Raw genomic sequence first — 24,541 nt, 5'->3', positions numbered from 1 at the left:
TAAAAGTAGGCAGAATTGGTTGGTTCTTTATGTGTCTCATTTGATTTTGAAATTACCGGGAGTGTTTCTCTTCTCAAAATGAAGAAAATTTTTTACTGACTTGCTGATGCCTTAAAATACACCACTAGCATCATTCTTTTAAGGCCTTAGCTTTGTATGAAAATGTAAGTACATTTGGGAGATTCCTAAATTGAATCTGATATTTTCAGGCAAGTGTAACTGATTTTGTAATAGTCTTTCCTGAAGGCAGGTTAAAGAAAAACTTTTAATTTGGAAAACTTCAAACATACAAAAATAGAACAAATTGTATAATGAAACCCCCATGTACCCATTACTACCCATTAGCTACTTAATCATCTGATAGCCAATTTTGTTTTTCATATCCACTCCACTCATTCTCTTTACATCCCACTGGATTATTTTGAAGCAAACTCCCAATCATGTTATTTATATTTTTTCATCCCTAAATATATTTTTTTTAATTTTTAATTTAATTTAATTATTTTTTTGAGGAAGATTAGCCCTGAGCTAACATCTCCTGCCAATCCTCCTCTTTTTTGCTGAGGAAGACTGGCCCAGAGCTAACATCCACACTCATCTTCCTCTACTTTATATGTGGGATGCCTACTACAGCATGGCTTGCCAAGCAGTGCCATGTCTGCACCCCACATCCAAACCAGCAAACCCCTGGCCACTGAAACAGAACAAGCGAACTTAACCGCTGCACCACTGGGCTGACCCTGTCAATAATTATTTTTGTATATGTCTTTAAATAGATGCGGATTACCTCTTTTAACACATAAATAACAGAGTACCATTGTCACATCTAAAATGAACAGTAATTCTTTAATATCAAATATCTAGTTAGTGTTCAAATTTCCTCATTCATTACTTAAAAAAAAAAATCAGGATTCATGTAAGTTCCAAACATTATAATAGGTTGATATGTCTCTTTGTAGGTTCATACTATTTTTTTCTCTTGCAGTTTATTGTTGAAGGAACTGGGTTGTTTGTCTTGTAGAATTTCTCATGTTCTGAATTTTGCTGATTTCATCCCAATGGTTTCATTCAATCTGTTTTCTGATCCTGAGTTTTCTTATAACCGTTATTTTGATACAGAGGCTTGATCAGATAGAGGTCAAATTTTTACAAGAATATGTCATATGTAGTATTGAATACTTCTACCAGGAGGCGTGTAATGCTCTATTGTCTCTCTTTTTGTGGTGTTAGTTGCCATTGGTAATAATTGCTTGGAGCTTTTATTTCACTAGGGGTTGCAAAATGGTGATAGTTCTATTTTTATTATTGCCTTTTAGTTTAATCAATAGAATACCTCCATAAAGAGAATTTGCCTTAATTGACTATTTGTTTACCTTGAGATAGAGTTCTTATAGGAGAGGGAATAAATGCTCAATTTTTTTCCTTTGTTTACCAGTTTTCAAAGTAATGAGCTGGTTCCCTAACATCCTTCATTGGTGACCAATGAGGTGTGGTTTTCTTGTTTGTGTTTAAATTATCATTATCTCACAAATACATTAAATGGATTTCATTCTGTTTTAGTTATTATTCTTGTTGATACTTGTGCCAGTTATCATTTTATTGACTTTTATCTCCAAATCCACCTTTCATTGCTTTGTTCTGTGACAATGGAGTTGGACTGGTAACTTTCTTGTTTGCCAGCTGGCACGATGTTAAACTTTGTCGGTACTCCAGTTGCTACTGAATTGGTCATTGTTTCTAGGAATTTTCAATTGAAAGAGCTTGGAAATTTTTTAAGAAAAAATACATTTTGACTTCACATTGATATTTTGTTCAAATTTAGGGTTAAAGGTTTTAATTTTGATTTCTTTGATTGTACTTTTACATGCCTTTTACTTACATGAAAAAAAACTTTGTTCCTAACCAGAGCAACAGAATTATTTGTTTATCTTATGATATAATAGTTTCAGAATAACAGTAATATTAAATAATAATATTACTATGAATATTGAAAGAAAGTTACTTCTTTTAAAGTTCTTTAAGCTTTTAAACTTTAAACTTTTTTAAAACCTTATACTTTTTAAAGTTTTTCTTAAGTTCTTAGGATATTCCATTAAGGCTGTTCAGTCTAATTACAGGATTTTTTTGTCTTGTTTAATTTGGGTACATTAAAATTGATAATTTATGCTCCTCAGCGCATCATAGATAGAAAGTCCCAAATCGAGATGAATTATGCAATGCATAAAAGTAACAGAGAATTAGTATCATAAAAATCTAAAACCTTAAAAATTAATGTGAAAAATGATTAACATCTAGCAAAAGTGGTAAACAAAACATGAACTGGAACTTCACGTAGAGGAAAACCAAATGGCTGGTAAATATGAAAAGATGCTATCCTTTTTGCTGAGATTTGCCAATTAAAACCACAATGACATACCGTATTATGATGCAACAGTTCACTTCAGGAGCTGCTTTTGCAAATGTTTACAAAAGAACATTTATAGTAACATTGTTCATAATAGGAAAAACAAATGAAAACTAAACGAAATGCCCATTTAAAGTAGAATATATTATAAAATGTGGTATATTCACATAGGGGAAAAATGTACAGCAGTGGAAAAATGAAAGAACTATAGCTACGTATGACAAAATGGGTTAATCTTAAGAATATTGGGGGGCCAGCCCAGTGGCACAGCAGTTAAGTTCACATGTTCCACTTCTCGGCGGCCCAGGGTTCACCGGTTTGGATCCTGGGTGTAGACATGGCACCGCTTGGCAAAAGCCACGGTATGGTAGGCATCCCATGTATAAAAAGTGGAGGAAGGTGTGTATGGATGTTAGCTCAGGGCCAGTCTTCCTCAGCAAAAAGAGGAGGATTGGCAGTAGTTAGCTCAGGGCTAATCTTCCTCAAAAAAAAAAAAAGAATATTGGATGTTGGGGCCAGCCCGGTGGTGCAGCAGTTAAGTTCTTCTGCTTTGGCAGCCCAGGGTTCACCCATTCGGCTCCCAGGTGCAGACCTATATACTGCTTATCAAGCCATGCTGTGGCAGGCATCCCACATATAAAGTACAGGAAGATGGGCACAGATGTTAGCTCAGGGCCAATCTTCTTCAGCAGAAAGAGGAGGATTGGTGACAGATGTTAGCTCAGGGCTAACCTTCCTCAAAAAAAACAACAAACAAAAAAAGCATAGTGGACATATAAAATAAGCTAGATACAAATGAGTTCACTCAGTAATGCCATCATGTAAAATATAAAATTCATGGATTTATGCATAGCACATAGGAACCATGAAGAGCAAGGGGAATTGTTCATACAAAAATTTAACACAATGGTTTACTCCTGAGAGAAGAAGGGAATCCCATTTGAAAAGTCAGCACATGGGTTTGCTTGCATCTGAAATTTATGTATTGGTCTAGTTGGTGGGTATGTGGGTATCAACTATATGTTTCTTTAAAACTTTGCCTTCCAAGGTTGTAAGTGATTAAGCTTTTTAAGTAAAGTCTCATATACTTCCCCAAAGATGTTTTTGAATACAGCGTTTTTGGAAAGCTTAAATTTTTCCCATACTTAATTTCTTGTTCTCATTTTAGTTTCTGAATCAACTCTATTTTTAAATTTATGTATACATTTATTAATCTTTGTGTGCTATAATCTCCAATTTTAAAAAATATGAACAGAAAAAATATAATTAAGCAAAAATTAAGATAGAAATTAGTCCAATATATTGCTATGATAAAAAATATTGAATAGATTAACTTTCAGTTTGAAAGACAATTATGGATTGAATTTAAAGAAAATTCAGCTCTGTGCTGTTTGTATGTCATAAGTATACAGAAAAATTGAAAGACAAAAGGATGGGAAATGCATAAAATAGTGATACTAATAAAAAGAACTGGTGTTGGTACTACAAAATAGAATTTAAGACATAAAGAAGGTGTTTATTTTCATTGTCTTCACTATCTATCTTCCTATTTATCACCTATACCTGATCCAAACAGGCCTCTGCCCCTCACACCCCAAATCACCATTTGATAGTGCCTCCAGAGATCTCCATCTTTAAGAGGGGTCAAATCAATCCTCAGCTTATGTAACATCAGCATTAGATCAGTCACTCTCTGTCTTGAAACACGTTCTTCTTCCTAGGTACTGTTTACTTAGTTCTCTTTCTGCTTCATGGAGTCTTATTTGCTAGTTCTACTCCATTTCCTCAAGCTTTGGGTGTTTTAGCACTCAGTCTTCGAATTTCTTCTTTTTCTTATCCTCAGTAATTCCTCAGGTAATAGTATTTATTCTCATGGTTTTAAATAGCATCATTATACTAATGAGTGTACATATAGATCAGACCTTCATTCTGTGTTCCAGACAAATAGCAGCTGTGTAGTCAACAATTTAACTTGGATATTTTATAAAGATGTCAAATTTTATACGTCCAAAATTCAAGGTCTGAGTTCCCACCCCTTTCCGAGGACTTCTCCTCCCAGACTTCCACATCCCTGTAAATATTAGCTCCGTCTTCTAGTTGCACAGGTAAAAAAATCTTAGTGTCATCCTTGATCTCTCTCTTTCAACCTCTGTATCTTAGTCATTGGCAGGTTATATCCATTACCCTTTAAAATATATCCAGAACCTTGGGGCTGGCCCCGTGGCCGAGTGGTTAAGTGTTCCACTCCGCTGCAGGCGGCCCAGTGTTTCCTTGGTTCGAATCCTGGGCGTGGACATGGCACTGCTCATCAAACCATGCTGAGGCAGCGTCCCACATGCCACAACTAGAAGGACGCACAACGAATATACAACTGTGTACTGGGGGCTTTGGGGAGAAAAAAGGAAAAAAAATAAAATGTTTAAAAAAAATTTAAAAATAAAATAAAAAATAAAATATATCCGGAACCTAACTACTTCTAACCTTTTCTACTTCTGTCATCCTGCAAAAGCCACCATCATTTTCCTATTGGTTAACTTTAATAGCTCCTAACCTGTCTTCCTCCTTTCATTCTGACCACCTTACAGGGATCCAGAGCTATCTTTTTGCTTTCCTTTTTTTAAAAAAATTAAGGTGTAATTTATATTCAGTAAATTTCACACTTTTTTATGTACAGTTTTGGGAATTTTGACAGATGCATACAATCATGTAAATACCACCTACTCAAATTATAGCACAGTTCCATTACTTTCCCAGAATTCTCCATGCCTCTTTGTAGTCAACCTCATGCCTAGCTTTGTGTAGCCTGTTTTCTACTTTCTATAGTTTTGCCTTTACCAGCATATTGTATAAACAGAATCATATAGAATGTAGCTTTTTGAGTCTGGCTTCTTTCATTTAGCATAATGTATTTGGGCTTCATCCATATTTTTGTGTGTTGTTTGTTCCCTTTTACATATTGGTAAGTAGTATTTCATTGCATGGATTTAAACAGTTAATCATTAGTTAAAGGATACATGGGTTGTTTTTAGTTTTTGATAATTATGAATAAAGCCTTGATGAATATTTGCTTACAAGTTTTTATGTGAATATAAGTGTTCATTTCACTTGGGTAAATACTTAGGAGTGAGATTACTGGGTTATGTGGTTAGAAGAAACTGTGTAACTGTTTTCCAAAGTGGCTGTGCCATTTTGCTTTCCCCCATCAGCTGTATATGAGGGTTGCAGTTATTCCACATCCTTCCAGCACTTGATATGGTTAGTTTTTAAAAAATTTTGCCATTCTAATAGGTATGTAGTAGTATCTCATTGTGACTAATGATATTGAACATCTTTTCATGTGCTTATTGATACTGATTGTTATCAGTATTTCTTTGGTAAAGTGCTCAAATCTTTTCACTTTTTTTTTATTGAGTTGTTTTCATATTGAGCTTTGAGTGTTCTTTATTCTGGATACAAGTCCTTTATTATGTATGTAATTTGCACATATCTTCTCCCAATCTGGGGCTTATTTTTTCATTTTCTTAAGAGTGCCTTTTGAAGAGCAGAAGTTCTTATTTTTTAATGCTGTGCAGTTTTTTATTTTTCTTATTTTGTGGATTGTGCTTTTGCTGTCTATAAGAAATCTTTGCCTAATTCGAAGTTGCAAAATTTTTATTAGAAACTTTATATATTTAGTTTTTATATAATTCAGATCTCTCTTCAATTTTGAGTTAATTTTTTTTTCTTTTTGGTATATGATGTAATTATGGATATGGATATCTAATGATTTTAGCACCCTTTCTTGGAAAGTCTGTTCGTTGTCCACTAAATTGCCTTTTCATCTTTATCAAAAACCGATTAACTGTTTGTGTATAGATCTAATTTTGGACGCTGTATTCTGTTCATCTTTTTCTATGTTTATCCCTTTGCCACTACCACAACTTGGTAACTGTACTCTTAAAATCAGTATATGTGCTCCAACCTTTTTCCTTTCCTTTTTTCAAAATTATTTTGGCTATACTAGTTTCTTTGCCTTTTCGTGTAAATTAGAGAAATAGCTTATTCATTTCTACAGGAACTTCTGCTGGTGTTTTGATTGGAATTGCATTGAATCTATAGATTCATTTGGGAAGAATTAACATCTTTTTTTTTTCCGAGGAAGATTAGCCCTGAGCTAACTGCTGCCAATCCTCCTCTTTTTGCTGAGGAAGACTGGCCCTGAGCTCACATCTGCACCCATCTTCCTCTACTTTATATGTGGGATGCCTACCATAGCATCGCTTGCCAAGTGGTGCCATGTCTGCACCCAGGATCTGAACTGGCAAACCCCAGGCCGCCAGAGTGGAATGTGTGCACTTAACCGCTGCGCCACGGGGCTGGCCCCAAGAATTAACATCTTAACAGTGTTGAATCTTCCAATCCCTGAATGTGATATACTTCTCCATTTAAGTTTTTTTTTTTTGTTTTTGAGTGTTTTGTAATTTTTGGTGTATTTTGTACATATTTTCTTAGCTATCTCCCTAAATATTTTATGGTTTTGATGCTATTATAAATGGTGTTTTAAAATTTTTACCTTCCATTTATTTATTGCTATTATTTAGAAATATGATTGATTTTTGTATATTATCTCTTGTGATATCAATTTTATGTGTCAACTTAACTGAAATAGAAGATGACCAGATATCTGGTTAATCATTATTTCTGGGTATATCTATGAGGCTTAGTTTCTGGATGAGATTAGAATTTGACTTGGTGGATTTAGTAAAGCAGATTGCTGTCCCCAATGTGGGAGGGCATCATCCAATCTGTTGAGGGCCTGAATAGAGCAAAAAGGTGGAGGAAGGAGGAAGTGGCCCATTTTTTTCTGCCTCATTGTTTGAGCTGAGACTTCTCTCATCTTCTCTTGTCCTCGGACTGGTATTTCTATCATTGACTCCCCCAGTTCTCAGGCCTTTGGACTCAGACTGAATTATACCACTGGCTTTCCTGAGTCTCCAGCTTACAGATGGCAGATGTTGGGACTTCTGATCCTTCATAATCTTGTGAGCCAATTCCTCATATTAAATCTCCTTTTATATCTTGTTGGTTCTTTTACTCTGGAGAATCCTGACTAATACAACCGTATATCCTGTGACATTGATAAACTTAGAAGCAGTAGTTTTAGTAGCTTTTTAATAGATTCTTTGACATTTTCTACATAGACAATCATGTTGTCTGTGAATAGATGGAGTTCTCTTTTTTACTTTCCTATCTGTATTCCTTTCATTTATTTATTTTGACTTATTACACTGCTTAGGACCTCCAACGTGATGTTGAATAGGAGTGATAAGATGTGACACCCTGCCTTGTTTCTGATCGTAGAGGAAAAGGATTCAGTCTTTCACCATTAAGTCTGATATTAGTTGTAGGTTTTCCATAGAGGCCTTTTATTAGGTTGAAGAAGTTCCCCTTTATTTCTAGTATGCTGAGATTTTAAAATGATGAATGAATGTTGATTTTTTTGTCTTTTTTTCTCAGTCATTTTGAAATGATTATGATTTGTCTTACTTTATTGATGTTGTAAATTATATTGATTTCTTCAAATGTTGAACTAGTCTAGGGTTCCCAGGATAAACCTCATTTGGTTGTGATATATTATCATTTTTATATATTACTGGATTCAATTTGCTGTTTTTTTTTTTTTAAAGATTTTTGCACTACATTCATGAAGAATATTGGTTTGTATTTTGTTTTCTTGGATTATATTTGTCTTGTTTTGGTATCAGGGGAATGCTGGCCTCATAAAATGAATTGGTAAGTGTTCCCTCCTCTTATATTTTGGAAGAGCGTGTATAGAATTATTATTTATTCCTTACAGGATTGGGAGAATTTGCCAGTGAAGCTATCTGGACCTGGAATTATTTCTTTAACAGATATAATACTATTTAGGTAATCTATGTTTTCTTGAGTAAGCTTTTGTGGTTTGTATATAAAGAATTTGTCTGTTTTTTGGAAGTTGTTTGTCATATTTCCTTTTTATTCTTCTAATGTGTGTCAGGTCTGTAGAAATATCTCTTCTTTGATTCCTGATATTTGTAGTTTCTGTCTTTTCTTTTTTTCTTGACCAGTCTAGCTACAGCTTCATCACTTTATCAATTTGATATATTTTTTAAAAGAAGCTTTTATTTTCATTGATCTACTTTATTATCTCTTCTAATTGTATTGTTTTCTGTTCTTATATTATTATTCCTTTCTTTCTGCTTGGTTTGGATTTGCTTCCGGCTGCTTTTAATATTTTCTCTTTATCACCCATTGTAAGCAATTTAATTTTGATTGCCTTGGTGTAATTTTCTCTTTTTTTAAAGTTCTCCTTTATTTACTTATTTATATTTATTTATTTATTTATTGCAGTAACACTGGATTACAACATTATATAACTTTCAGGTGTACATCGTAATATATTTCAAATTTTGTGTAGATTACATCGTGTTCACTGCCCAAAGACTAATTATAATCCATCAACACACATGTGTGGCTAATCATCCCTTTTGCCCTCCTCCCTTGCCCCTTCCCCTCTGGTAACCACCAGTCCAATATCTGTTGCTATGTGTGTGTTTGTCGTCGTTTTTATCTTCTACTTATGAGTGAGATCATATGGTATTTGACTTTCTCCCTCTGACTTAGTTCACTTAGCATAATACCCTCAAGGTCCATCCATGTTGTCACAAATGGCTGGATTTCTTATGGCTGAGTAGTATTCCATTGTGTTATATATACCACATCTTTATCCGTTTGTCTTTTGATGGGCACCTAGGTTGCTTCCAAGTTTTGGCTATTGTGAATAATGCTTCAGTGAACATAGGGGTGCATGTATCTTTATACATTTGCGTTTTCAAGTGCTTTGGATAAATACCCCAGCAGTGGAATAGCTGGATCATATGGTGGATATGTTCTTAGTTTTCTGAGGAAACTCCATGCTGTTTTCCATAGTGACTGTACCAGGTTGTACTCCTACCAGCAGTGTATGAGGTCTCTCCACATCCTCTCCAACACTTGTTTCCTGTCTTGTTAATTATTCTGACTGGAGTGAGGTGATATCTCATTGTAGTTTTGATTTGCATTTCCCTGATAGTCAATGATGTTGAACATCTTTTCATGTGCCTGTTGTCCATCCGTATATCTTCTTTGGAGAAATCTCCGTGCAGATATTTTGCCCATTTTTTAATTGGGTTGTTGGGTGTTTTTGTTGTTGAGACGTATGAGTTCTTTGTATATTTTGGATATTAACCCCTTATCTGATATATGCTTTGCAAATATCTTCTCCCAAATGTTAGGTTGTCTTTTCGTTTTATTAATGGTTTCCTTTGCTGTGCAGAAGCTTTTTAGTTTGATGTAGTCCCATTTGTTTATTTTTTCTTTTGTTTCCCTTGCCCAGTCAGACATAGTACTTGAAAATATTCTGCTAAAAGTCAAAGAGCGTACTGCCTATGTTTCTTCTAGAAGTTTCATGGGTTCAGGTCTTACATTCAAGTCTTTAATCCATTTTGGGTTGATTTTTGTGCATGGTGTAAGATAATGGTCTACTTTCCTTCTTTTGCGTGTGGCTATCCAGTTTCCCCAATACCATTTATTGAAGAGACTCCTTTCTCCATTGTATGCTCTTGGCTCCCTTGTTGAAAATTAGCCCTCCGTATATGTGTGGGTTTATTTCTAGGCTCTTGATTCTGTTCCATTGATCTGTGTGTCTGTTTTTGTGCCAGTACCATGATATTTTGGTTACTATGGCTTTGTAGTATATTTTGAAATCGGTGAATGTGATACGTCTAGCTTTTTTCTTTTTCCTCAGGATTCCTTTGGCTATTCGGGGTCTTTTGTTGATTTTAGGATTCTTTGTCCTTTTTCTGTGAAAACTGTTCTTGGAACTTTGATAGAGATTGCATTGAATCTATAGATTGCTTTAGGAAGTATGTACATTTTAACTATGTTAATTCTTCCAGTCCAAGAGCATGAATATCTTTCCATTTCTTTGTGTCTTCTTCAGTTTCTTTCAACAGTGTTTTATAGTTTTTGGTGTACAGATCTTTCACCTCTTTGGTTAAGTTTATCCCTAGGTATTTTATTCTTTCTGTTGCAATTTTTGGTGGCATTGTATTCTTAATTTCTCTTTCTGCTCCTTCGTTGTTAGTGTATAGAAATGCAACTGATTTTTATATGTTGATTTTGTATCCTATGACTTGACTGTATTCATTTATTATTTCTAAAAGATTTTTGGTGGATTCTTTAGATTTTTCTATATATAAAATCATGTCATCTGCAAATAGTGACAGTTTCACTTCTTTTCCAGTTTGGATCCCTTTTATTTCTTTTTCTTGTCTGATTGCTCTGGCTAAGACTTCCAATACTGATTTTCTTCCTGTAGTTGATTTCTAGTTTCATACCTTTGTGGTCAGAAAAGATGCATGGTATTATTTCGATCTTCTTAAATTTATTGAGACTTGTTTTCTGGCCTAATATGTGATCAATCCTGGAGAATGTTCCATGTGCATTTGAAAAGAATGTGTGTTCTGTGGTTTTTGGATGGAATATTCTATATATATCCACTAAGTACATCTGGTCAACATGTTGTTTAAGGCCAGTGTTTTCTTATTGACCTTCTGTTTGGATGATCTATCCATTGGTGTAAGTGGAGTGTTAAAGTCCCCTACTATTTTGTGTTACTATTTCTCCTTTTATGTCCATTAATAATTGCTTTATATATTTAGGTATTCCTATGTTGAGTGCATAGATATTTACGAATGTTATGTCTTCCTGTTGGATTGTTCCCATTTTCTTTTTTTTTTTGAGGAAGATTAGCCCTGAGCTAACTGCTGCCAATCCTCCTCTTTTTGCTGAGGAAGACTGGCCCTGAACTAACATCCATGCCCATCTTCCTCTACTTTATACGTGGGATGCCTACCACGGCATGGCTTTTGCCAAGCAGTGCCATGTCTGCACCTGGGATCTGAACCGGCAAACCCCGGGCCGCCAAGAAGCAGAACGTGTGAACTTAACCGCTGTGCCACCAGTCCGGCCCCTGGATTGTTCCCTTTATCATTATGTAGAGCCCTTCTTTGTCTCTTGTTACAGTTTTTGTTTTAAAGTCTATTTTGTCTGATATAAGTATTACTGCCCCTGCTTTCTTTTCTTTGCCATTTGTATGGAATATCTTTTTCCATCTTTTCACTTTCAGTTGGTGAGTGTCTTTAGGTATGAAGTGTGTCTCTTGTATGCAGCATATATATGGGTCTTGGTTTTTTGCCCAATCGGCCACCCTCTGCCTTTTGATTGGGGCATTTAGTCCATTGACATTTAAACTAGCTATTGATAAATATGTATTTATTGCCATTTTGTTACTTTTTTTTCTAGATGTTTTAGTAATTCTTCTCTGTTCCTTTCTTTTTCTCTTGCTCTCTTCCCTTGTGGTTTGATGGCTTTCTTTAGTAATGTGTTTGATTTCTTTCCTCTTACTGATTTGTTTACTTATTATAGGTTTCTGGTTTGTGATTACCATGAGGTTCCTATATAAGATTCTGCATATATAGCAGTCTGTATTGAGTTGATAGTCTCTTTAGCTAGACCTCTTTCTAAAAGCTCTACTCTTTTACTCGCCTCCTCCCACATTTTGTGTTTTTGAAATCATATCTAATCTCTTGTTTTGTGTATGTCTATCCAATACCTTCTTATCTTAAAATAGGTAATTTTTGTACTTTTGTCTTATAACCTTCATATTATCTTCATATGTGGTTGATCTGCTACCTTTACTATATTTTTACCTTTACCAGTGATTTTATTGCCTAGTGGGTTGTGTTTTTTTTGATAATTTTCTTATCCCTATTTGTGTTCTTCTTTTTCCCACTTAAATAAGTCTCTGCAGCGTTTCTTGTAGAACTGGTTTTTTAGTGATAAACTCCTTTAATTTTTGGTTGTCTAGGAAGCTCTTTATCTCTCCTTCTGTTCTGAATGATAACCTTGCTGGATAGAGTATTCTTGGCTGTACGTTTTTTCCTTTCAGCACTTTAAATATGTCATGCCATTCTCTTCTAGCCTATAGAGTCTTGGCTGAGAAGTCCGTTGTAAGCCTTAAGGGCTTTCCTTTGTATGTCACTTGTTGCCTTTCTCTTGCCACTTTTAGGATTCTCTCTTTATGTTTAATTTTGGACATTTTAATTATAATCTGTCTTGGTGTGGCCCTCTTGGTGTTCATCTCGTTTGGTGCTCTCTGTGAATCGTGTACTTGGATATCTGTTTCCTTCCTTAGGTTAGGAAAGTTTTCAGCTATTATTTCTTCAAATAGATTCTCTGCCCCTTGTCTCTCTCTTGTCCTTCTGGAACACCTGTAATATGAATGTTAGTGCGCTTGATATTGTCCCAGAGTTCCCTTAGACTGTTCTCATTCTGTCTAATTCTTTTTTCTTTTATCTGTTCAGCTTGGGTGATTTCCTCTAGTTTTTCGTCTCGCTTGCTGATCTGTTCTTCTGTATCATCTACTCTGCTATTGAGTCCTCTAGTGAATTTTTCATTTCTGGTATTGTATTCCTCATTTCTGATTGGTTCTTTTTTTATTTTCCAATTCTGTGTTGACATTCTCACTGTGTTCCTCCAGTCTTCTCCCAATATTGGTGAGCATCCTTATGAGTTTTTGTTTGAACTCTTTGTCAGGTAGATTCTTATTTCTGTTTCATTTAGTTCTTTTTGTGGGGTTTTGTCTTGTTCCCTTGCTTGGACTGTATTCCTTTGCCTCCTCATTATGCGTCTTTCTCTGTGCTTATATCTATGTAATAGGTGAGTCAGCTATGTCTCCTGATCTTAGAGAGTGGCCTTATATAAGTGGTGTCTTTTGAGGCCCAGCAGTCTGCTTCCCTCTTGTCATCAGTCCAAATGATCCAGGAGTGACCCTTTTGTGGGCTACTTGTGTCCTTCTGCTGTGGCATGGTTGCTCTTACTGCAGGTACCCAGGGAGTCTAGTCTTTCCCTCCCTGGCTGGCTGTTTGTAAACCAGGTTTGGGGAGCCCCAGCACTATTGGCTACAAGGTCTATTGGCACAATCCTGTTGCAGTTATCCTATTAGTTGAGTAGGTACTCAGTGTAGGTGGTTGCTAGGCTCGGGAGCTTATAGTTGCTGTAGGCCTCAGGCCTGCAGGGCTGTTGTCATCTCTCTTAGGATTGCAGCCGAGTGGGGCTGGCCCTGGGAACAGGAGCACCCAATTTTTTCAGGCTTTGGAAGGTGGTGCTGATCCTCTTAGTGGCTGTTTGTGAAGCACAGGTCTTGTTCCACTGATAAGCCCCACCCCCCACAGGTCCACACCCACCATCAACACAACCCTGGTCTGTGCACACTTCCCCACCCCGTGAAGCATACCCAGTCGCCCCAGTGCAGAGGCCCCCACGTCTCCACCAGTGCCACACACAGTTCACCCGGTCCTCACACGGGCCCTGCCCCACAGAGGCAGACACTCTCACCTGCCTGTGAAGGATTGAGGAACCCATTTTATGCAGGCCAACAAGTAGCCTGAGGGCCTGCTCTTGGTTGGGGACAGTCCCTAGGGCAGGCTGCCTTCCCTGGCTGAACTGGATTAAATCTGCAGCCTAGTGGGTGTGGCAGACCCCTTGGCTAACAGGCCAGGGGAAGAACCTCAATGGCCTCTGCCAGGGTCTTTGTCAGCATGCCTGTACTAGGTCACAACAATGGCTGTCACCAATGTCTCAGTCTCTGGAGAGGTTTCACCTCTCGCCAAGATGCACCTAGAGCCTACCAGGTGAGTCTCTTTTCACCAAAAGACTGTGCAGCTTTCTTTTTGGTGATTTTGGGTTGCTCTCTGTGACAGGTGAATTTGTGCACAGGCCCTTTAAGAGTTGGGTTTTTTCAGCTTTCGTCCCATAGCTTTTCTGCTGGTATTCTCTGCTGCAGTTAATAGTCAGCAAAGCCAGATAGTAGGACACTCGTCTCAGTTGTGCTGTGACTGAAGGATGCTTATAGTGCTAATGCCCCCACTAAGGTCCCCACTTCTCCAGGGAAGGCTGCATACCTTAGGGTGGCTCCTGCCCGGCTGGCTGTGAAGCTCTGCCACTTGTGAAGGTGGCTTTCTTTCTCTCCAGAAGGAGTTTCTGCCTCTTTCACCTCAGTCAGGACTGTCCCTTGTTGTGGGAGTTCTTTTTATCCAATTTTCAGTTTTCTCTCCAGGGTCATTTTTCCAAGAATAGTTGTAGCCTGTTTGTGTTTGTGGGAGGAGATGAGAGCAGAGTCTGCCTACACCACCATCTTGACCAGGTCCCCCTGCCTTGGTATCATTTTCTTCATGTTCCTGTGCTTGAAGCTTATGAGTTTTTGGATCTATGTGTTTTTATGTTTCTAATCAAATTTGGAAAAATTTCAGCTATTATAAAGGTTTCATTTTTCCTTTTTCTCCCCAAAGCCCCCCAGTACATAGTTGCATATTTTTAGTTGTGGGTTCTTCTAGTTGTGGCATGTGGGATGCTGCCTCAGCATGGTGTGATGAGTGGTGCCATGTCCACACCCAGGATCCAAACCAGCGAAGCACTGGGCCACTGAAGTGGAGCACACAAACTTAACCACTCAGCCATGGGACCGGTCCCAGCCAGTATTTTAAATTAAAGAAATTAATACTTTTTTTCTGTACTTTTTTCTCTTTCCTCTTCTGTAAGACTCCAATTACATGCATATTAGGCTACTTGAAGTTGTCCAACAGCTCACTAATGCTAATTTTTTTTTTGTCTCTTTAGTCTCTGTGTTTTGTTTTGGCGAATTTCTGCTCCTGTGTGTTCAAGTTCATTAGTTGTTTCTTCTGCAGTTTCTAATCTATTTTTAAATTCATCTGGTGTGGTTTTTTTAATTTCAGCTGTTTTATTTTTCTTCTATAGAAGTTTGATTTGACTCTTTTTTATTGTCTATATCTCTTTTTAATATGTTCATACTTTCCTCTAACTTATTGAATACATGAAATATAGTTATAATTTTTTTTGCAAGCAAAGTATAAATCTAGTATTTGGATGCACATCTGTCTGACTGCTCTGGTTCACTGGTTGACAAAGTATAACCCATAGGCCAAAACTGGCCTGCCATCATCTAATCTGGCCACGCTCTTTATTTATATATGGTCTATGGCTGTGCTACAGTGTCAGGGTAGAGTAGTTTCAACAGAGACTATGACCTGAAAAGCCAAAACTATTTACTGTCTCGCATTTACAGAAAGTTTGCTGAGTCCTGCTTCAGCTGCATTTTATTTAAAAAAAAACTAAACTGCCAGTCCTCATGTCACGTTTTTTGTTATCAGCCTTCAGTGAACAACAACAGCATAATATTAAGTTCTATTTTTATAAAGGCAGTTCCTATCCGTAAAGGACTATGGACAAGGTTCCTGTGGTCCAGGTATGTACCTGTGTAATAATCTGATTTGGTAGCAGTAAAATTTGGAAAATCTTAAGTAGTAGAATACTACTAAAGCACACCTAGCACACCTAAACTTTAGTAAGTATCAGATTCCCCTGGAAAGCTTTTTAAAACAAATTAAAGGGCTCTTTACCCACAGTTTCTGGTTTATAAGTTGAAATGAGACCTGAGCATGTGCATTTCTAACAAGTTCCCAGGTTATGCTGATCCCACTGGTTGGGACTACACTGAAAATCAGTGCGTTGGCCTAGTCCTCTGAAATATCGGTTTTCCCAGGTCAACTTTTAGCATAAACTGTGTGATAGACATTCACAATTGAGATTCTCTGAAGAGCAGATGGCCTGGTCTTTTGTTTGTTACAGCTTTTTTTGAGGAATAATTTACATACCATAAAATGAACCCACTTTAAGTGTATAGTTTGATGTTTCACTATATTTATATAGTTGTACAGCACCACAGTTCAGTTTTAGATTAAAAAATTCCCTCATGATCATTTGCAGTCAATCTCAACACTCAACTTCAGTCTGAGATAACCAGTGATCTGCTTCTGTCTATATGTTTTTGTACTTCCTAGAAACTTCATATAAATGAAATGTATGGAATCATGGGATATATAGTCGTGTGTCTCACTTCTTTCAATTAATATATTTTTGAGGTTAATCCATGTTGCTTATATCAATACTTTGCTCCTTTTTTTTGCTAAGTGATATTCTATAATGTAGACATACTACATTTTGTTTATTCATTTGACAGTGGATATTTGGATTTTTTCCAGTTTGGGCTATTATGAAAAATGATATTTTGAACATTCATTTACAAGAGATGGCCCATTATTTTGAGTAAAAAGAAGTTACAAGATCTAGGTGATATTCATATATCATTCTAGGATTTTAGTTGATAAAAAAACAACTTTAATATATTCTTGTTCTCTAATTACTTATATTTCTTGTAATAGAACTTTTATATTTAACTATAAATATTTTATGTACTTGCAGTTGTCTTACCTATTTTTTGATAATTTTATGTCAAAATATTGTAAATTGGTATATGATATGCTATAAAAATTTTGTAAAATGTTTCTTTTGAGACAACAAAAGTACTTTATAGATCTTACTCTTTACAAAATTGACATATCTGCTTTTATTGGTGGGTAAAATTCACACTGAATTAAACCTGAAATAAAAATAAATGTAAAACTGAAATAAAACTCAACTTTTATCTGGAAATGTTCAAATATAAATAAAAACAGAGAGACCTGTTTAATGAACCCCCATGTACCCATCTCATCTAATTTCAACAATTGTTAATAGTTTGTCATTCTTTTTTTCAGCTGTACCTTGTTCCCATTTGTTTTTGGCATTTCATAGTGAATCTCAAACATCATATCATTTCTTCTGTACATACTTTGTGGTATATTGAGAACTAATATATATAAATTTTTGTGATACCATTATTTTACTTAAAATTCACAATAATTTCTTAATATCATCTACTACGCAGAACATGTTTGGTCCCTGATGATTTGAAATATATCTTTTTCAAATTGGTTGTTTGAATCAGGGCCAAACAATGTGCACACATTGCATTTGATCGATAGAGACCATTAAGTCACTCTTGATCTATAATCATTCCTTTTCTCTTGTTTTTCCATGCCAATGATTTGTTGAAGAAGCTGGTAATTTGTCATCGGATTTCTTATGATCCAGATTTACCTGATTGTGTCTTCATATCATTTAATATGTTCCTTTATCCAGTCTATTTCTTATGAGCTGGAATTTAGATTTGGCAGATTTAGTATATTCATGATTTTTATTTCTGTGGTGGCAAGACTGTTTCTTAGGAGGAGTTGTTTACTTCCTATTGCATAATATAATGTCTTTCAGGCTCACTTTTACTGATGGTATGATTGATCATTGGGTTTACATGTTATCAGCTTGATCCATTCATCATGATATTTCCTTTCAACTTTTTTTATTGAGACTTTTTTTTTGAGAAGTTTTAGGTTTACAGCAAAATTAAGAGTAAGTACAGAGATTTCCCATTTATTCCCTGCCCCCAACTTGCATAGCCATCACCTGTCTGGTGAAGGATGTTGCTTCCCATAGCAACATCCCACATCAGAGTGGTACATTTATTACAATTGATGAACCTACATTGACACATCATAGTTACCCAAAGTCTATAGTTTACATTAGGGTTCACTCTTGGTGTTTTACATTCTGTGAGTTTGGACAAATGTATAATGACAATGTATCCATCATTATGGTATCTCATATATTTCTCACTGCTCTAAAAGTTCTCTGTGTTCCACCTATTCATCCCTCCCCCACTTCATCCGAACCCCTGGTGATCACTGATCTTTTTACTGTCTCCATAGTTTTATTTTCCAGAATGTTGAAGAGTTGGAATCATATAGCATGAAGCCTTTTCAGATCGGCTTCTTTCACTTAGTAATATGCATTTAAGGTTCCTTCATGTATTTTCATGGCTTCATTGCTCATTTCTTTTTAGCACTGAGTAATATTCCACTGTTTAGATAAACCACAGTTTGTTTATCCATTCACCTACTGAAGGACTTCTAGTTGCTTCTGAGTTTTGGCAATTATGAATAAAGCTGCCGTAAACATTCGTATGCAGGTTTTTGTGTGGATGTAAGTTTTCACCTCCTTTGAGTAAGTTCCAAGGAGAGTAATTGCTAGATTGTATGGTAAGAGTATGTTTAGTTTTGTAAGAAGCTGCCAAACTATCTTCCAAAGTGGCTGTACCATTTTGCATTTCCAGCACCAATGAATGAGAGTTCATGTTGCTCCACATCCTCTCCAGCGTTTGGGTTTGTCAGTGTTTAGGATTTTGGCTGTTCTAATAGGTGTGTAGTGATATGTTATTTTAATTTACAATTCCCTAATGACATATGATGTAGACTATCTTTTCATGTGTTTATTTGCCATCTTTATACCTTCTTGAAGGTATCTGTTTGGGTCTTTGGCCCAGGTTTTAATTCTTATTGTTGAGTTTTGAAAGTTCTTTGTATATTTTGGATAAAAGTCCTTTATCAGATACGTCTTTTGCAAATATTTTCTCCCAGTCTGTGGCTTGTCTTCTCATTCTCTTGATAGTGTCATTCACATAGCAGAAGTTTTCATTTTAATGCAGTCCAGCTTATCAGTTATTTATTTCATGCATCATGTCTTTGGTCTTGAATCTCCCTTCAACATTTTACCAAATGGTTTTAGCAGTCATTGATGAATATTCCCTAGATCCTCTATTTCATTAGAGTTACAGAATAGTCATCATCTAATTCTATCATTCCTTCTGTATTTCTTACCTAGAATTCTGTAAAGAAGAATATTCTTGGGGCTGGCCCAGTGGCGCAGCAGTTCAGTGTGCACATTCCGCTTCTCAGCGGCCAGGGGTTTGCCGGTTGGGATCCCGGGTGCGGACATGGCACCACTTGGCACGCCATGCTGTGTAGGCGTCCCACGTATAAAGTAGAGGAAGATGGGTGTGGATGTTAGCTCAGGGCCAGTCTTCCTCAGCGCAAAGAGGAAGATTTGGCAGTAGTTAGCTCAGGTCTAATCTTCCTCAAAAAAAAAAAGAAAAAAGAATACTCTTTTATCAACTCTCTGGTTACTTTGAAATTCAATTTTTATGGGAAAGGAAGGATAAATGCTTGTTTCTTTCTTTGTATTCAGTTTATCCGTTTTCAGAATAATGAGTCAGTGCCCTAGCCACCTACAAATGTGATTAAGTTTTAAAGTACCATTATGAACTCATGGAGCCTCTTTTTATTTGATGTGTTTAATCCGTTTCACTCATTGTTTCTAGTGGTCAGATCACTTTATTTTATTTTATTTTATTTTTTTGAGGAAGATTAGCCCTGAGCTAACTGCTGCTAATCCTCCTCTTTTTGCTGAGGAAGACTGGCCCTGAGCTAACATCCATGCCCATCGTCCTCTACTTTATACGTGGGATGCCTGCCACAGCATGGCTTGACAAGCGGTGCCATGTCTGGCACCTGGGATCTGAACCGGCAAACCCTGGGCCGCTGAAGCAGAATATGCAAACTTAACTGCTGTGCCAAGGGGCCGGCCCCAAGATCACTTTTTTTTTGATTGGTGGGATCCTCTAAATCTTGCTGCCGTGTCCTCATGACCTATGCTGATATTTTCTTTTTTTAACTTCATTGCTTTCTGGCTCAAGATTTCCCAGGCTCATATTATACTTTGTTCCCCAGACTTTATTTCTTTTAGGAGACTAGCTCAGTAGGAAATGGAATTTAGAGACCATAATTTATGGATGCTAGGAAGCTTACTATTTTCTGGGTTGTTATGGCTACTGGATCTTTGAATATTTCTTTTGCAAAGGCACAGGATTTAACATATTTTTCAGTGTATGATCATATTTCTGTCCTTGAGATTGTATATCTTTTTGGTACAAGGAGAAACAGCATTAACACAATTCATTTAAGTTTTATCAGTTATCGGGTGGGGATATACTTTTTCCTAGGCACTATAGTAGGTACTACCATACAAATATAAGATTGTGGTCCTTGTTTTCACGGAAGCACTGAGACTTGTTCTTAGCATCCAATGGGGTGATATGTAAGAAAATAAATTTTAATTTAATAAATCAAACAAGAAATGGATAAAATACAGAGGTGGCACAAAAAATAATTGATTAATTCTGTTGGCAGAAGATGTTCAAGGAGTGCTTTACATTCCCAGGGAAAGTAACATCTGTGCTGGGTATTAAAGGAAGGATATGAGTTCACCTCTGTGTAAAAAGATGAGGGAAAGGGACTTTCAGACAGAGGTAAAAGCATATGAAAAGGTATGAAGCAAGAAAATAGGAACAAGTACGTTGCTATTTGGGGCAGCAAGATTCAAAGGGAGAATGACAATAGATGTGGTAAAATGAAGAAAATCTTATATGCCATCATAAAGAACCCAGACTTCTCCTAGAGGCAAAAGGGATACACTGAAGGATTTTAAATAGAAATATGAAATGACCTAATTTGCTCCTCAGAATAAGCATTCTGGCAACACTAAGGAAAATAGATTGGGAGGGGAAATGGCAAGACAGGGAGACTAGGTAATAGGGTGGATGAGTTTACAAACTTGTGTCTAGAACAGTGCTTGGCATATATTGGGCGCTCAGTATTTGTTGAGTGAATGAGCAAACAGTAGTTGTTTGAATCAAAAGAAATTGATAAGTCTGAAGAGAAGCCATATAGAAATAGAGCCTATATTTTTGATACTACTACTTGATTCATCTGCTTGCTTACTTAGTATCTTATCATAAGATTTCCACAAACTAACTAATAAGTAAAACAACCCAGAAGAAGAATAGTCAAAGGATATGAATGGCAAGCTTGCGAAAAGGGAAAATCTGAGTGATAACTATACATATGAAAATATGCTCAACTTTTCTAGTAACCAAGGAAATGCAAATATCATGTAAATCCCATGAGATGGAGAAATGTTTAAAAGACTGAACAAAACCCAGTCTTGAGCAAGATGTTAAATTGCTGAGTGTTTTACATGCTGCTAGTGAGAGTATAAATTAATGAAACCCCTATGGAAAGCAGCTTGGCAATCACTATTCAGTAAGTCAGAAGATGCACAAACCATCAGACTCAGCATGTCCATTTCAGAAATGCTTGCACCTGTACAAAAAGACATGTTCAACAATGTTCATTGCAGTATTGTTGGTTATACCAAAAATTTGGAAATCACATAAATGTGTATCTTCAGGAGAATGGATAAATTTTGCTATATTTGTATAACAGCGTAATATTCTGCAGTAAAAATGAGTAAACCAAAAGCTACACAAATAGAGAGCTTGAGTAAAGTTGCAAACAAAATATTGACTGAAAAAGCTTGCAAAATGATGCATTTAGTATTATGTCACTTAAAAGTTAATTATGCAAAATAATATTATTATATATTTGTGGTAATAGATAAAAATACAAAATTAAGAGGCTGGTTATCTCTGAGGAGGAAAGTGAAATGGAATTAGAAAAGGTTACACAGTAGGCTTTAGCCTATTTTTCTTTTAAAAAAAGTCGGAAACAGAAATAGCGAAATTAAAATTTAGTAAAGCTAGGTGGTGTGTAGACAAGCGTTTGTTATTTTTTATTCTTTCTTATTTATTTGAAATGTTTCTAATGAAAAAATCCTTTGAGAGTAGAGAATTTCAGAATTATCCTTGTTCTCAAAGTCAGGTAGTTTACTAGCATCTAAATACTGGTAACAGCTTTTTATTTCACAGATTTGACTGATGAATTAGCTCAAAAGGTGTTTGATGTTTCAGAAATATCTTCAGCAACAATGGCCCATTCATTGCCCACAGGAGTTCCAGAATCTCCTAGAATTTATCCTGCAAGGACACCAAAAACACCTCGAACACCCAGGTTACAAGACCCAAACAAAACACCGAGATTTTATCCTGTTGTTAAAGAACCAAAAGCCGTTGATGTACAGGTACGCGGAAGAATCAGGAATATAAAGCTTGCGTTTTGTGTCCTTTAACATTACAAAATGAGACTTGTTAGTTTCCATCACATTAAAAAATTTATAGTTTAGATTGTAAGAAGTACTCAAAAATGATATTTTACCATAGTTATGTTTTTTCAGGTTAAGGAATAACTTCTTTACAATTGGATAGTGTAATTAAAGATGATCAGAAAGTGTAATAAAGAATCATCCTAAATTGTATTTCCTTTAATCCTTGTGTTCAAACCTAGCAAAGGGCCTTGTTTGTTAAGTTTTGTAACTTGTATGTGAGATGTTTGAGTTTTGTGACTTCATATGATTTCATAATGTGTCATCCACAGTATGAATATGTTTGAGTTGGTTTATAGTCAGAGGGTTTTAATTTACTTGTGAAGTTCACACTACTGAAAGTAATTGCAATGTTTGACTTCTTTTTCCTTAGAGTCCAAGAAAGAGAAAAACAAGACATAGTACAAACCCCCCTCTAGAGTGTCATGTTGGTTGGGTTATGGATTCCAGAGATCATGGGCCAAGAACATCCTCTGTCAGGTACCGTATTTGTCAAACATTGCTTTGTTCTTAAGTTTGTTCAAAACAGTAACTAATTAGGTATTTGAGAATATTTAAAAATTAATATGTTAGCAAACTGTCTACCAGTGAAAATATTAAACAGAAGCCGAAGAAGGGGAAATAAGTAGGACAGTTTTACAATAAGTACATTGATGAATAATTCAGTAGGACAATTATTTCTTTCCATTTAAACTAGTTTCCACACTGGGTACTCTTAGATAAAAAATATTGAGGTCTATGAAAGTTATTATCTTTGGAAAGATTCCGGATTCTTAGTGGCGTAGTAGATTCTTAGTGAATTAGTGTGCTAAATAATGTACTCAAACTATGTAAAGAATATGGAAATAAAACACATTATTATTTTGGAATTTTTCCTTTTGGCGGGAAATAATTTAGATTAACTGATTGTTAACAGTAAGTGGTTTTTCTTTAACTTTAATAAGAAAAAAGAGACTATTATTTATGTCAAAAGAGATGATAGGGCAAGCCTTTTATAGTGCCAATTATATGCAACATAGTATGGTATGTTCTGTCCTGTAGACTGGATGCAGAAGTGGATTGCTGCTAGCTGCTTTGTGTTTTCATTGAAAAATCTATGTTGTGTTTATATAGATATTTTCAGAATAATTATATGTTTGATTTTCCAATTGAAAACTTACCCTTAGGAAAAAGTGTTTTTTGGCTGGTTACTAGAAGGGAAACCTTAATTAATTTCTTTCAAAGAAAAGCTGGGTTGCTTATCATGATCTGAAAATCTCCAAGTCTGTCTTTCCAGTGATACTTATTTGATACTTTCACATTTTGCTTTTGTTAGATACATTGGCCTTAAAAGATAAAATGTGAATTTGTTCTTCTGCACACCTATTGTATACTAATAGTTATTTTTGTGTTCTAAGTGATTTTGAGAGTTTGTTTCCCAGATAATTTATCGGAGCTGTATATTTAGTGATCAACAGATAATGGTGAAGAATGTTTAGTCAGTAACATTTAGTTTAGTTAGAACATTTAATTCTAACATTTAGTTAGAAATATGTTTCTTAAGATTCACATTTTATCACATTATATCTTTTGTTGTTAATAATACATCTATATATTGATGTTTACATTCCCAGCCAGCACTCCACCTTAGCCCACAAATAAAATGTATCAGGAAAGCAGGGATTTACAATGTGTTGGGCACTTTTCTAGGCACTGACATATGCAACAGGGAACAAGATAGCTACAGTCCCTACCTTTCTGGAACTTAATTCAAGGATGACAGACAAATATTTACAACAATCCCACTGGTGAATTTCTTTTAGTAGACTTTTTTTAGAGCAGTTTTACGTTCACAGCAAAATTGAGTGGAGGGTCCAGAGAGTTTCCTTAAACCCCCTGATTCCCCTCCTACCACACTAGAGCCTCCTCCACTATCAACAGTCACATCTTTTAGACCATCTACATTATGTGGTTGGATTTACGTATACCATCTTATATTCTATTTGTTTCACCTCTTCTTTGTTCTTTTTTCTTCCTTCTGGATCAGTTGAGTTTTTAAAATGATTCTGTTTTATCTCTGCTATTGGTTTCTTCGTTACATCTCTTAATTTTTACTGGTCTTCCAGGGTTTATAGTATACATTTTACCTTACAGTCTACTTTCAAATAATATTGTACCACTACATATATA

At 35.8% G+C, this 24,541-nt stretch overlaps 1 protein-coding gene across 48 annotated transcripts in view; it reads left to right on the top strand.

The window, feature by feature from the left end:
- LARP1B (La ribonucleoprotein 1B) overlaps positions 1-24,541 on the top strand; it is a 138,577-nt gene that overhangs the window by 77,253 nt on the left and 36,783 nt on the right. For 18 of the 48 annotated variants that reach the window (XR_011435877.1, XR_011435965.1, XR_011435963.1 and 15 more), the window contains 2 exons: positions 22,122-22,291; positions 22,746-22,852. Coding sequence is in view for 31 of the 48 variants with exons in the window: in XM_070259136.1 (XP_070115237.1) it covers positions 22,122-22,291; positions 22,746-22,852 (277 nt within the window). In the remaining 17 variants the exon portion in view is untranslated. Of the gene's footprint in view, positions 1-5,610; positions 5,660-22,079; positions 22,292-22,745; positions 22,853-24,541 lie in introns of all 48 variants that reach the window. The other 30 variants (XR_002806512.2, XR_011435987.1, XR_011435961.1 and 27 more) reach the window with 4 other exon arrangements.

The sequence above is a fragment of the Equus caballus genome, chromosome 2, assembly GCF_041296265.1.
Source record: "Equus caballus isolate H_3958 breed thoroughbred chromosome 2, TB-T2T, whole genome shotgun sequence".
NCBI classification, from domain to species: domain Eukaryota; kingdom Metazoa; phylum Chordata; class Mammalia; order Perissodactyla; family Equidae; genus Equus; species Equus caballus.
This window is presented reverse-complemented; position numbering and strand designations above follow the sequence as displayed.